The 13,827-nt window shown below is 34.8% G+C and overlaps 1 protein-coding gene across 1 annotated transcript; it reads left to right on the top strand.

Moving 5' to 3' along the window:
- Window positions 1-4,880: 4,880 nt before the first annotated feature.
- LOC131009712 (uncharacterized) lies at window positions 4,881-5,451 on the top strand. The gene is made up of 2 exons (XM_057937123.1): window positions 4,881-4,955; window positions 5,014-5,451. The coding sequence occupies exons 1-2, from the start codon at window positions 4,881-4,883 to the stop codon at window positions 5,449-5,451; spliced, it is 513 nt and encodes a 170-aa protein (XP_057793106.1).
- The last annotated feature ends 8,376 nt before the right edge of the window (window positions 5,452-13,827 follow it).

Genomic DNA, 13,827 nt, shown 5'->3' with positions numbered 1-13,827 from the left:
AGGCGCCGTGCCACGCCTTTGGGCAGTTCTTCCACGCCCAATGCATGCAGTCTAAGCTCCCGAGCATCCCGGGAAAACCATGTCGCGCCTCGTGCATATGAAGTAGGCGTTGCACGTCAGTTGGCGTTGGACGGCGCAGGTAATAGGCTCCAAAAGCCCGTATGACCGTCTTGCAGAACTTCTTGAGGCATACACGCCCGGTTGAGTCCGCCACTTTAAGATACTCATCGAAAACATCCACACTAACCCCGGTGGCTAATTGGCGGATAGCCGACGTGCATTTCTGTAAAGGAGAAAGAGAATCTCGACCGAGTGCATCAGTGCTCATATGGAAGAAAATATCTTCACCTTGAACAGCCTCGACGATGCGCAAGAACAGCTCCTTCTGCAACGCAGCTACACGATGGCAACGCTCTACTCGAGTAAGCCATCGAGTAGAGCGTTGCCAATGCTCTAATTCATTTCTTATAAAGTACTGAATTTTCATTAAATTTTGATCTTTTGTATATAAATTTTAAAAGTAGTGTGGTAATTATTGAACTTTAAAAGGAAGCCTAGTATTATTGAGTTTTCATTAAATTTTAATTTCGCATACAAATTTTAAAATATAGGTTATAATTATCGAACTATTGATTTAATCTGATTTTATTACCAATTAGAATTTCGGTCAAATTTACTACTCGTATAGCTAATTAAATCATTGACGTGACATGATTAGAGGGGAAATTAAGCGACATATGTGATAGCATGTCACAACCACTGTTGAAAAGTATACAAAATTAGATTATTCGACTAGTCATATTAATAGTAAATTTGGTTGAAATTTTAATCGGTAGAAAAATCAGATTACATTAATAGTTAAGTACTTATGCTACTTTTTAAAGTTTGTATGTAAAATTCGAACTAATGAATATTTAGTTATTATCATGCTACCTTTTAAAAATTGTATGGGAAATCAGAATTTAATGAAAATTGAGTAATTTACAATGCTATTTTTAAAATTTGTTTCCAAAATCAGAATTTAATAAAAGTTCAATAATTTACAGATAATAAATCCTAAATTTTATTGGATTATGATAACTCTATCTCAACAAGGAAACAGTACGTTTAGATCTTCACAAAATCTCCTGTACACCCGGGTTGTATCTGATCTGGATTATGACCGGTGCTGATCCAACTGGACTATTCTACCAGAATGTCAAGTGTGAGTGTCATTTCGATATAGTGTTAGTGTCATTTTACACGTAGTGTTAGTGCCATTTCAATATAGTGTTATTGTCATTTATAAAATAAAATAGTGTTAGTGTTATTTTCGAAATAATGTCATTTGTAAAATAAAATAGTGTTAGTGTCATTCGAATATCGTGTTAGTGTTAGTGTTAGTGTTAGTGTTAGTATCATTTCAAGAAAAAATGGATCAAAATAGTCCAATTGGATCATGATCCGAGTCGAATACAACTCGGGCGTACGGTACACCCGGTTATACAGGAGACCACCTCTTAGATCTTTTGTATCTATCTAAAAGAAGTTTAATTAATTCGTACATGGAAATAACTGAATATAATAATTGGAAGATTGAGTCTAGAGATATTTATTTAACCAATATAAATATATATATCAAGATTAATATCGTCTCCTAGTTATAATAGGATTATAGTTATAATAGGATTAATCAATTATACATTTGTGGTAAAACTAGGAAATTTTTGTTAACACCAATTCGTACAAGGAAACCTAACAAATTATCTTGATTAATATTGTCCACTAGTTCTAGGATTAATCAATTATATATAGTTGTAGAACTAGGCAATTGTTATCACAAAATTTCATCACAAAGCATCTTCTTCTCTTCACCCTCATCTCGTTCTTCTCTTCTCTCCCCAAACTCTCCTCAATTATTTCCTTAAATTATTTCTTGCGAATTCTCCAAAATATGCGGACCAATCAGGATCTCAATTATTCCCTCAAATTATGTCTTGCAAATTCTCCAAAATATACAGACCAATCAGGATCGAGATCGCTTCAATAATCTGCCCCAAGAAATGATCATCAACATCATCTCAAAACTCCCCATCCGATTGTGAGCTGCAAACCAAGTGTGTTTGCATGTCATGGCGCGATCTGGCCGAGAGCTCCGAGTTTGTGAGGTTGCATCTTTCTCAACTGAGGCCCGCCATTCAAGGCTTCAAGTTCACAAAGCCCTACTCCCACTTAGGATGATAATGAAGTGATACAAAGCTCACCTAGTGGTTTGCCTTCTTTCCCACAATTGGCCAAAGCTTATAAACTTGTTGGGTATAGATCCTCGACGTCGTTGGCATATGATCTCCACTTGAGGAAGCAACGCAGCACCAATGGCGGAACAACAACAACGCAGCAACACGCCAATAATTCATTAACTTGCGCACCTACAGTTGCAGCGGTACCTTAAAAAGCCCCAAAGAAAAGCTGTAAAAGGAAGATTGCAGAGAAGGAAAGAAGTGCAACGGCACAAACCGAGTACAGAGGGAAGAATGGGGGCTTCCAAAATACAAGGTAGGGGTTGGGCCTATTGAGCTATTGGGCCAACAAACAACATCTTCACATTTGGCCCAATCGTGGTGTTGTGTGCATCAAAGAGGAAACTCAACAAATAATCATCATCGTCGATGCCCCTTGTAAGATCACAAAGATAAAATAGGGAAACATAAGACCACAAAGATCAAATGGTAAACTAACCATGTTAACTCTTGCAAAACACACCCAAGAGAAAAACAACACCAAGCACGAAGCAAACTAACATAAGGATAGTCGAACACAAAAGACCACGAAAAATAACCACAAATAGAGCTAGCACAAATCACAAAGCACACAGGATCACGAAGATAACAAGCGATACAAAGATCATCATAAAAGAAAGCCACAAAGTCACTAAGCCACAGAGACAAAACAATCACAAAGAACAACACTAAGAGCGTTAAGCAAAGAAAAAAAAAAGCCACACCTCAGTGAGCAACAATAGTGCCTCATAGAAAACAGATTTCTAAACTCATGCACCCTAAACTTAATGCCTAACACAAGCTCCACCTAAGAACAAAACACTAATAGAACCGACGAAGATGGTCTAATAAGACTATAAAAATAAATTAATATCATACCTAATACAATTTTTATATTAGTATAAATATAGATTATGGTTAAATTGGTCAATTCACCAAAAACTTGGTATTTTGAATTCTTTTAGCTATTTTAGGAACCTATGGGATTTGGGTAGTAAAGTGGCGCGAATCCTGACTTCTTTTGAGTTTCATGATGAGATTTATGTATTCCTGTATCTGAAAATTTTCATTTCACCTTCGCATTTGTCCACCCAGTTTGAGCTCTGCTGCTCCAAAGACACAAAACGGCTACTTCCATCTCCGCCGATCGGCCGATGTCTCCACCGTATTCCTTAGAAGGTGAATCATTACAACGAGCTAGCATTCTTTCTTTTCTTTCCTTTTTTTTGTCGATTTTGTATCTCTGTTTCTGCTTGTTTTTTAGTCATGTCTTTGTTTTTCAGAATTTCTTTGTAAATTGGTGCTTGTAGTCTTTACTTGTCTGTTGGAGTTGTTGTAAGAATACAACATCCATGTATTTTTGCTTCAGATCCTGAACTTGCTAAAATAATTTTTGTGGAGTGCGTTAGGGTTTTAGGCCTAAATTTCAACTTTTAACTCGCCACTCACACATGGGGATATTATTATTTATTAGGGTTTGGAATCCTACAGTTTGATGTTGTAATATTAAGATTTTGTTGCTTGCAAGTGTGTTTTCTTTGATGTTTTCCCGAAAGTTCGTAAGCAATTTTAGGCTTTTGGGTGTGGCGCAAATTGTGACTTTTTATGAATTTCTTCAAAACAATTTAATCTATAATGAGATTTATTTATTCATTATCTAACGTTCTCATTTCACCCATCATTCTTTAGCCCATTTTGAGCTTTGGTGCTCCTGAGCACACAAACGACAACTACCATCTCCGCTGCTGTAGAGGCGACATGCTCTAGATCCGCCGTCTCCACCGCATTCTCTATAAGGTTAATCATTTCCATGAGCTTTTTTTCTTCTTCATTTTTAATAATCAAGGAGATAGGAAAACTGTCATAATTCTAAGATGGTCCAAGATTTCTTCAAAAATCTACCATCGGAAATCATACCCTCGTGTATTTTATTTTGGTTGTCCCACTATAAGTAGTTTGTTTCTATAAATGACAAAATTTAATCTTTAAAAAAGTCTAGGACCTATCACTTTTAACCAATTTACACTTATTTTTTTAATTTGCGTGTCCAAAAGTTTTGTGCCACTCATAATGGAACGTAGAAAGTAGTAGTATTAAAGATCTATCTTCACGGACTCCCCACTCAAGCAGCTATGATCTGCAAGTATGTTTGTAAGCCATGGGTTGATTACTATATTCGAAAACTTATCCTTTCAATTATTTACTGCTTGATTTCGATGTCAAGTTGTGAAGAGTATTTGTGGTTTAATAAGGTCCAAAAAAAGTGTGCGCTCATTAGCCATATTGAACAGCAGCACCGAACATTGATAGCGCCCCCAAAAGAATTTCATTTCTTCCCCAATTGTGTCTGATTTTAAAAAGGATAAATTTCTACCTGTTTTTCTTTGAGCTGGGAGTTTATGGGAGGAAGCAACATGGAAACGAAGCAATTGAGAATCGGAAAATTAAATCAAGATTTCTTCACAAATCTGCCGGAAGAAATCATCAAAGATATACTCTCTAGACTACATTCTCTGAGTACGAGAGCTTTGGACTTGGAGTGAGCAAACTAACTGGTCAATACAAGGTGGTTAGGTGGTTCGAGGATTATGCAGTCAATTCCTCAACTAAGGCATATGCTCCATGGAAGTGTGGGGTATACACTCTCGGAACAGGATTGTGGAGAACTATTGTAGCTGTATCCGCACACGCATATTGGTTATGTGGAAAAGTAAGTGTTTTCTTGAATGGAAATCTTCACTTGTTGGTTTCTAAGGAAAAGCTAGGTGTACCTCGAGAGATTGCATGCTTTGATCTTGAAACCGAATCTTTCAGCACGTTTTTCGTTCCTGATCATCCTACTGATCGTCGTAGAACCCTCTGTGCGTTGGGGGATTGCTTATGCTTGTGCGATACTTCTCGTGGGTGTGTTGATATATGGTTGATGAGCAAATACGGAGATGATAAATCTTGGACAAAGGAATTTGCTATCAGGACAAAACTGGCACATGGTAAAGATCTTGTGCCCATCAAAATATTCTCCGAACAAGGCAGCCGCCGACTGCATTGCTACTCGAGCAAGTGCAAGACTACAACTATTCGACATATTGATCTTACTGGATCGTTTGACAGGTCTCGTATGGAGCCCGCTGTTTATGCCCCAAGCTTTCTACCTCTCAAGAATTTCGCTACGGAGAATGTGCGCTCATTCTGAGACAAATATGAGCATCGCCTTCTGACTAGCTGTTTGCTTTTCTTATCTGAGACTCTACATATTTGAAGTCTAACACCAAACTTCTTTTGGTCAATTTATTAGTGGAGGCTGTTAACTGCTAGAATTATTGTAATTTTTCACTCGAATGTTTTTCGTCTTGCCGTATATCTTTGGTGAAAATTTTACGTGCAGATTTATCAAATATATATAGAACCATGTGCTGCAAGTGTGTTGCTCCATCTGCTTGCTGCTCTGCTCCTGATCGAGTTGTCAACTTGCATCTTTCTGAAATCAGCCCCTCGCCTAGCTATACATGAGCAGAATTAAGGAATTATAGATTAGTGTTTTAAGTGTGTAGTTAATAAAATATAAAAGTGATAAAGTAGGAGAGAAAAGGTAATAAAAGTGATAAAATAGGAGGGAGAGAGTAATAAAAGTGATAAAGTATGAGAGAGAATGTAATAATTATTACCTAAAACGGAAACTTGTCAAGATTCGTGGGACGGAGGGAGTAATTATTATTATTATTTAAGTTGTTAGAATTTCATTTACTAGAGAGCTGATCATTGTAGATGATTGAACACGACTTCAAATTTGATGATGTTGTTTAAAGTTTGAGACGAAATGATGCTCATAACTCAATTTTGGTCTTTCAAGTTTTCGAGATGATGCTCATGAGTAAGGGGCGAGATTACGAGGACTCAATTATAATATTTCAAACTCCAGACAAGATGTTGCTCACAAATCAGTTATGGTCTTTCAAATTTTAGACAAGATGATGCTCAAAACTCAGTTATGGTGTTTCAAGTTTCAGAGAAGATGATGCTCAAAACTCAGTTATCGTTTTTCAAGTTCCACAATAAATGGTGCTCAGAAGTCAGAGATTGCATGTTAAGCTCCAAACGAGATGATTCTCATAACTTTATTATAGTTTTGCAAATTCTAGACAAAATGATACTATAAGTAAGTTATAATCTTCAAACTCTAGACAAAATGATGCTCAAAATTCAGATGTGGTATTTCAAACTCCAAACGATATGGTTTTCAAAATTCTAACGTCCAAAAATCGTATGTAGTCTTTAGAGCTCCAGATGATTATCTGGTCTTATTCTGTCCATATGAGAATGAGATGATATTCAAGTGACATATGCTGTCTTAATTAAATTATTTCTTATCCGTCAATTTTAAGAATTTATACAAACTTAATAAATATCATCTATATACAATTAGCAGCAAATGCGGCTCATCAATCATACATCATATCATACTTCAAATTACATATTCTTTTTCTTCTAAAATTTTCAATCCCACATCAACTTTTTATAAATTTCATCAAATGAAAATTTATACAAAAAAGTATTTTTATTATCACAACCTACAATTAACATTTAGGGAGAAATCTTTTTAAATACCTCATATTAAAAAGTAGAAGTTTTTTACACCCATTCATAAGATTATACGTTTTGTTATACCAAAATATGTTAAATTATTATATTACCCTTACTATATATTAATAAGTTAAAAAAATAAAAAAAGTATAAGTTACGGCTTGCACACGATCGTGTAGCCACCATGTATAGCCATCATGTGCATAAGACACGGTCGTGTAGCCACCGTGTACAGCCATTGTGTGCAAAATTTTGTTTGTGCACACGATGGCTGTACACGGTGGCTACATGATCGTGTCTTAGCCTTCGTGTGCACAATTAGTGGTATATGTATGTGCACACGATGGTTGCACACGGTAACTACACGGCCGTGTCTTGCCATCATGTGTAAGTCGTAACTTATACTCTTTTTATTTAGGAGTGTTTTAATCCTTTTATTGATTTTGGTATGAAAAACTTATACTCTTATGGATGGGTGTAAAAAATTTCTATGTTTTATGCTTTGGTATAAAAAGATATATTCTCTCTAACATTTATTAACAAAAGTGATTGAGATTAATATTATTTCAAATATTATACTACTAATTTAATTTGATCAATCAAATTAATTAAAAAATAATTTATATAAACTATTTCATACTTTATAATAATAAAAATAATATAAAATAGTTATAAATAACGACATAAAATAATTCCCATCGAATTTCGACGGGTTAGACACTAATTTTTAAATTAAGAGTTTACGAGCTCAATCAAAACACTCCTTATCTATCGATAAATTAATTTATATGCCTCTTTTGCTTATGGCAATACAAGTCAAACATCCTTTAATTTTTTGCATAAATTAGTACGTCTTTCCGTGCATTGCACGAGACACAATATATTTATTTAATTTAAAATCTTAAATTATGTTAAAATATTATTATTTATGAATTAGATTAATTAAATACCAAAAAAATTACTATGTTAATTTAAATATTAATATTTGATGTGAAATAGTGTATAATAACAATACTATCAACTTAATTCTTAATGAGTATAATATTAGGTTGGAGTTTTGGCAAATAAAATCATGAGCTATTTCAAAATTGCAATTTTAACGTGACTTTTGAAGTGCAGCGAATTAAATCACCCCACCCCACCCCTCCTCCCCTCCAAATTATTTCTAATTACTGAATTGTTGAGTTGGAGCTTACATCAATTGGTTTTCCATGTAATATTCATGCATGTTACAATAAAATTGTTGATTATTGAAAATTAGGGTACAAGTATAGACATGCATTATACAGTCTCTTTATAATTTGGAGAAATTTTTAATTGAAAATTGTATGAAACGACGTCCTTTAGGCCTAACAAAAACGGCATCCCCTTTACTAATCCACGTGAGCTCCAATTCAATACTCCAGCGAATAAAAAAAATTGGGAGTGCGAAATTGAAAAAATTAAAAATGTGGTGATTTAATTCGTCACACTTCAAAAGTCGCATTAAAATTGCAATTTCCAAATAGTTTGCGACAACAACAACAATATTAAATTTATTGATTGTAAAGAAAATAATTAAGTCAATCTCATTTTGAGCAGATAATACTAAACCATCAATATAACAAAGTTAATAGCCATAATTTAATTATATGACAGATTTGGGCTTTTAAAAGTCCAAGCTATATTATTATTAAAAGTTCATATTTAAATAACCTAAAACTAATTAAAAATAGGGAAAATTGCATGTAAATACACAAACTTTGCTCAAAATCCATATTTGACGTGAAGTTAGGATTTTACAATTAAATACACCAACTTTGTAAATTGTTCAATTTTGACGTTGATTTTATTTTTCCCAAATTTTAAAATGACGTAGCTCCTACCTGGCTCGCTGGCACACGCCTTTTAGTTTGTCGGACAAATAACAAAACAAAATGAAATGAAATCCTAACTTCTCGTCATTTTTTCTGGTCATCGAAAATAAAATCGGTGTCAAAATTGAACAACTTACAAAGTTGATGTATTTGATTGTAAAATTCCAACTTCACGTCAAATATGAATTTTGAGCAAAGTTTGTGTATTTACATGCAATTTTCCCTTAAAAATATAAATATAATAAAAAGAAAAATATAACAGTAATATGTTTATATAAATAATGCATACACATAATTAAATAAATCTATATAATATTTTAAATTCTAATTTTAAGATATACTGTAACTAACTTTTTATTTACAAATTCATATTAAAATTAATACTACATCCGTCCCTCAAACATCTTCCTTAGAGAGGGTGGGACAGATTTAATAAAAGTTAGTTATGTATTTGATGAGTAAAAAATGAGTTCCACAAAAAGCAAAGATTAAAAGGGTAATAGTTAGTGAAATTGTTTCCAAAAATAGGTTAGAAAGATGTTTCAGAACGAACCAAAATAGAAAGAAATGATGATGTTTGAGGGAGGGAGTGAGTATAATTTTTTTCTTCTAAATTTCATTAAAAATTATTATAATTTAATAATAATTATAATTAAACAATCATGCAATTTTTTTTGAAAGGAAACAAAAATGATATCTACTTATTTTTTTCACCAATAAACGAAAACGAAGTGAACAAAGAGTACAAGGTTTAACATTAGAGATAAATGAGAGCAAACAAAAATTAATTTTGACACTTTAAAAAATCATAACTTATTCATTTTAAATTCATTTTTTATGATTTTTACATCGAATTGAAGTTCTTCTCATAGTCTTTAATTCAACATTCATATTGAATAGTATTTTTTTTCTTCAGGAATCGAAGTTAAGGACTTTTTGAAAAGAATTAAAATTAAAAAGAGAGAAAATTTGGTGAGAAAAATTGAGAGAAGAGAAAAAATTTGGAGATAAAAATCATCTTTTAACTCCCTCCATCCCAGAAATAATGACCTGTTTCTTTTGGGCACGGGGATTAATGAGAGTTATATTAGTAGATAAGTTGTATGCCCCACATATTTAATTAATGGTTAATTAGTTTTAAATAATGTTAATAAAAGATCATTTCTTCCTCCAAAATTAGTTGTTGTTGCTGCTGCCGGCACTTTCATCACCGGCGAGGCCGGCGCCTTCCCTTCACTCTCCACCCCCAAATCCATCTACAGACATTTCAAACAACAATGGATCCATTCACAGATCCGAACTCCAAGTACTCACAGAACCAAAATGCAGAGAAACATCCATAGGTCCGAAAACACAAATCAAAATTAACAACAAAAGATGTTACATTTCCAACTCCAAGATGTTACACGAAAATTACATCCAAAATCTGAAGGAAAAAAAAAAGTCTTTTAAACTAACACGAAGAAGGGGATGGTCGAGCATCGCCTACTAGATGATGGCCTGGATCTGGTCGAGGCAGTGTAAGAGGACGTTGGCGGCGTGGATCTCGACGCAAAGTGCAGTGTTGGCTTAGCTGGCGGAGGAGATTTTCAGTGAAGGCAACGCAAGAGAAGACAGTGGAGACAAGCGAGGGTTGAGGATGGCGGAGGTGGTGGAGCAGCGCTAGAGTTTCTGAACGGTGAAGGTGGCGACGCTACAGTTTCTGGGTTTGAGGGATCTAGGGTTTGGCGGTTGAAGAAGAGGTTGAGTGTTGTTGGTGGAATAAGGCGGCGGAGGAGAGAATTCCGGCGACCAGCGAAGGGAAGGCTAATGGAGGAGAAGGCGGCTCAGGTGGAGAAGGTGAGGGTGGAGGCAGGTAGAGAGAAAGAGGCGTTGCCGCCTTCGCCTTTGTTGCTGCTACTGCTACAAGTCCAGCGAGTAGTCGTCTCTGGCTTTCGTCGCGCCTTCGGCGGAGGGTTGAGGCGAGCGAACTGATGAAGGGCGGCAGCGGTGGATGGAACCGGCGAGATGGGAGACGGTGGAATTGGAAAGATGGAGGCGGTAGAGTGAGATGAGAGATGAGAGGCGGTGGAATTGGAATGGAGGGGTGAAATAATTAGGGATTTAGGGTTTTGTTGGCATAATTAAAACTTTTAATTAAGTGTTAATTATAACCTAAAAAGAAAACAGACCATTATTTGTGAGACAACCCAAAAAGGGAAACAGACCATTATTTATGGGACGGAGGGAGTATTATTTATAGATTCATAAATAAAATAAAATCTGTTGCGATTAATATCACACATAATCATAAAATCAAATTGAAAAAGTTCACCTTTTCTGTGTCAAATCTAGGTATAAGACCCATCTCCAGCAGTTTGTTATACTATATATACTCGTGGTAATATATAGTAGTAGCACATTTGATAAAGTGCATGAATTTAATATTACTCTCCATAAAAATATAAGTTTAGTAGCACATTTTGAGTGAAAGGACTTCCATACTCTTATGACAAGTCAATAAATTGAATGATGTTGATATCTAATTTATTTTTTATTTAAAAAAACAACTAAAAGTTGACAGATAACACAAACTCACGTAAATATAGATACATTATTTTATATGAGGTTTAAAACCCACTTACAACAAATATGAAATTTATGGCTGAAAATGACTGATACTTCAATTAACTTATGTAATATGCAATATGGGCAATACTTCAATTAACTTCAAACATTAATGGCCGGCTGTTGCATCCTCTAAAAATTGAGACTAAAAATCGAAAAGAACAAGCAAACTACAAAAAACATTTAGTTCAATAAATACACATTTATTTCATGTAAGAGGTTGTTGTGTAGTTAATAGGTTGTGGGAATAAGCGTATACACCGAACTATTGAGTTCATTCATTGTAAATTCAAAAACGAAAACAAGAAAATCCTCTAACATAGTGCACGACCACTACACGGTTGCTCAAAATTCAGAATAAATTCATCTCAAGGCCTTATAATACGAAAGGTATGTGAAATATGCTTATTCTTTTTTCATTTCGAGGGTACACAGTTCCTGTTCTTGTGTACACAGTTATACATGGTTGGATTTTATGTGTTTATATTATGTGTAAATTAGTCTGTAGTAGTATTTTAATGTTACGGACTAAAAATACTAAGTACAAATGTAAAAATCGATGAATTTCAACAATCGTGTACGAATTCATGCACGGTTATGTTTATGAATACACGGTTGTCAATTTTTTGATTCTGTATAGTTTTTCTTGTTATTTATGTTACGTATATCACTGATAGAAGTCTTCTTGCCTCGAAGTACTCTGTGAAAAAGGCTCGTCCTCGAAATATCATGATCCTCATTCGGATCAAAACCCTGCAGGGAAGGCCCGAAGTGTAATCCCATCACCAAACAGAACTCGAGGGTCCCAATTCGCATGTCGTGTCCACAAACGTGGAACCACTTTTCCATACACCAAACTGCGGGTCGTACAACTTTCGTGCAAGAAGCTGGTACAGTGCGGCATTGGCGCTCTCTTCCCTCTTCAAATCATGTAAGTGGCCAAACGGACTACATTTGAATTCCTCAAAACGACGATAACGCTCCAAACACTTCTACACATCCTTCAATAAAGCTATCCGGATATAGTGATTGATACGTCCGGCATAACTCTGGATATGTGGACGTAACCAAGCATAGCGAGGAGGTTGCAATTAATTAAAAATAATTAGAATCAACCAAAATCAAGCAAAAATAATCAAACAGTGCCCGAAAAGCAAACCGTGCACATAACAACCAACCGTGCACACCAGAACACTTTTCAGTTCATAACCGTGCACAGAAGAACCGATCGTGCACTAAGGACCCAACCGTGCACGGTTGAATCGTGCACACCAGAATACTTTTCAGTACATAAAAACATAAAACAAAGTGTAATAACACAACCTTGCAAAACCTAATCGAAATCGTACGCAACTGTGCACGGAAGAACCAACTGTGCACTGAAGAACAAACCATGCATGATTAAATCGTGCACAAAATTAATTCCAAACTTCAAAATATATCATGAGAGCATATTAATATAAAACACATCAATAAAATCTAACTGTGTACAAGAAAAATGAAACCGTGTCTAATCGTGCACGGTTAGTTCCAAACATTTTTCAGATTGCAGATATGATAATTCGATACATATTCCAACACATAAACACCCAATAATCAACTATTGTGCACTCATAAACATTACACGACACTCAAATTCAACGTTTAACAAATATAGGGTACGATTACTTACCGGATTCGGCCCCGGGTATTGTTCCTTCTTCTTTGATTTACTCCAGTGAATTGGCTATTATACCTCTCTCGTGTACTCCGATTCAGTATCACTATCGCTAATTGTGAATTTGATAATTACAAGTCACAAAAATAAAGTCCTTATTTTTGTATGGAATGCACGGTTCGTTGAGGAGGAGAGAGGCGTGCACGAATCTCTTCTTAGTTGCGTAGAACACGAAAAAATTGGGGGGAGAGCGTGCAGAGTTTTGATTTGAGAAAGCAAAGAGAGGCACACGATAATTTGAGAAGGAGGCGTGTTTGAACTAGGGTTTTCTCGTGTACAGTGGAGTGAAGCAATCGTGTATAAGTGAGAGACAAGAAAAATACAAAAAGGAATAGTTTGAAATTGATGGAAGATTCTCGGTTGACCACTTTTGGCATTTAAAGCTACCGATTTTTTGGGAACTAAATATCGTGTAGGATTTTTTGTATTGGGATTATTTGGGTTGAAAGAGACGGTTTTCTTTGGGAATTAATTAATAATAAATTTTTAAATATAAGTTAAAAGTTATGTGGGGATCATTAGGGATATATTTGACAATTTACAAGAAATGTGCTATTAAACTTATACTTTTATGAACTTTGATAAAAAAAATTTATTTCTTTTATCAAATGTGCTACGTGTGAATTTCAGCCTATATACTATAACTTCATCACTAAAATAGGCCAGGAGACCCTCCTCAAAAAAAAAAAAAAAAGAGAAAGAAAAAGAAAAAAAAGAAGCGAAGAAGAAGAGGAAGAAGAAGGCCAGGAGGCTACATTGCTTGTTCTCTGTCAATCTGCTCTATAAAAATGAAAATTTGAGAATATGA

Source organism: Salvia miltiorrhiza, chromosome 2, assembly GCF_028751815.1.
Source record: "Salvia miltiorrhiza cultivar Shanhuang (shh) chromosome 2, IMPLAD_Smil_shh, whole genome shotgun sequence".
In the NCBI taxonomy this organism is placed as follows: domain Eukaryota; kingdom Viridiplantae; phylum Streptophyta; class Magnoliopsida; order Lamiales; family Lamiaceae; genus Salvia; species Salvia miltiorrhiza.
Note: the sequence above shows the minus strand (reverse complement) of the source record. Positions and strands in the feature narration are given on the sequence as shown.

Bases quoted from the DNA above. Each gene is read 5' to 3' on its own strand.
- LOC131009712 (XM_057937123.1), top strand. From the start codon at position 4,881: ATGGAAGTGTGGGGTATACACTCTCGGAACAGGATTGTGGAGAACTAT. The intron at 4,956-5,013 runs GTTATGTGGAAA...TTGGTTTCTAAG, and splicing joins GTATCCGCACACGCATATTG to GAAAAGCTAGGTGTACCTCG.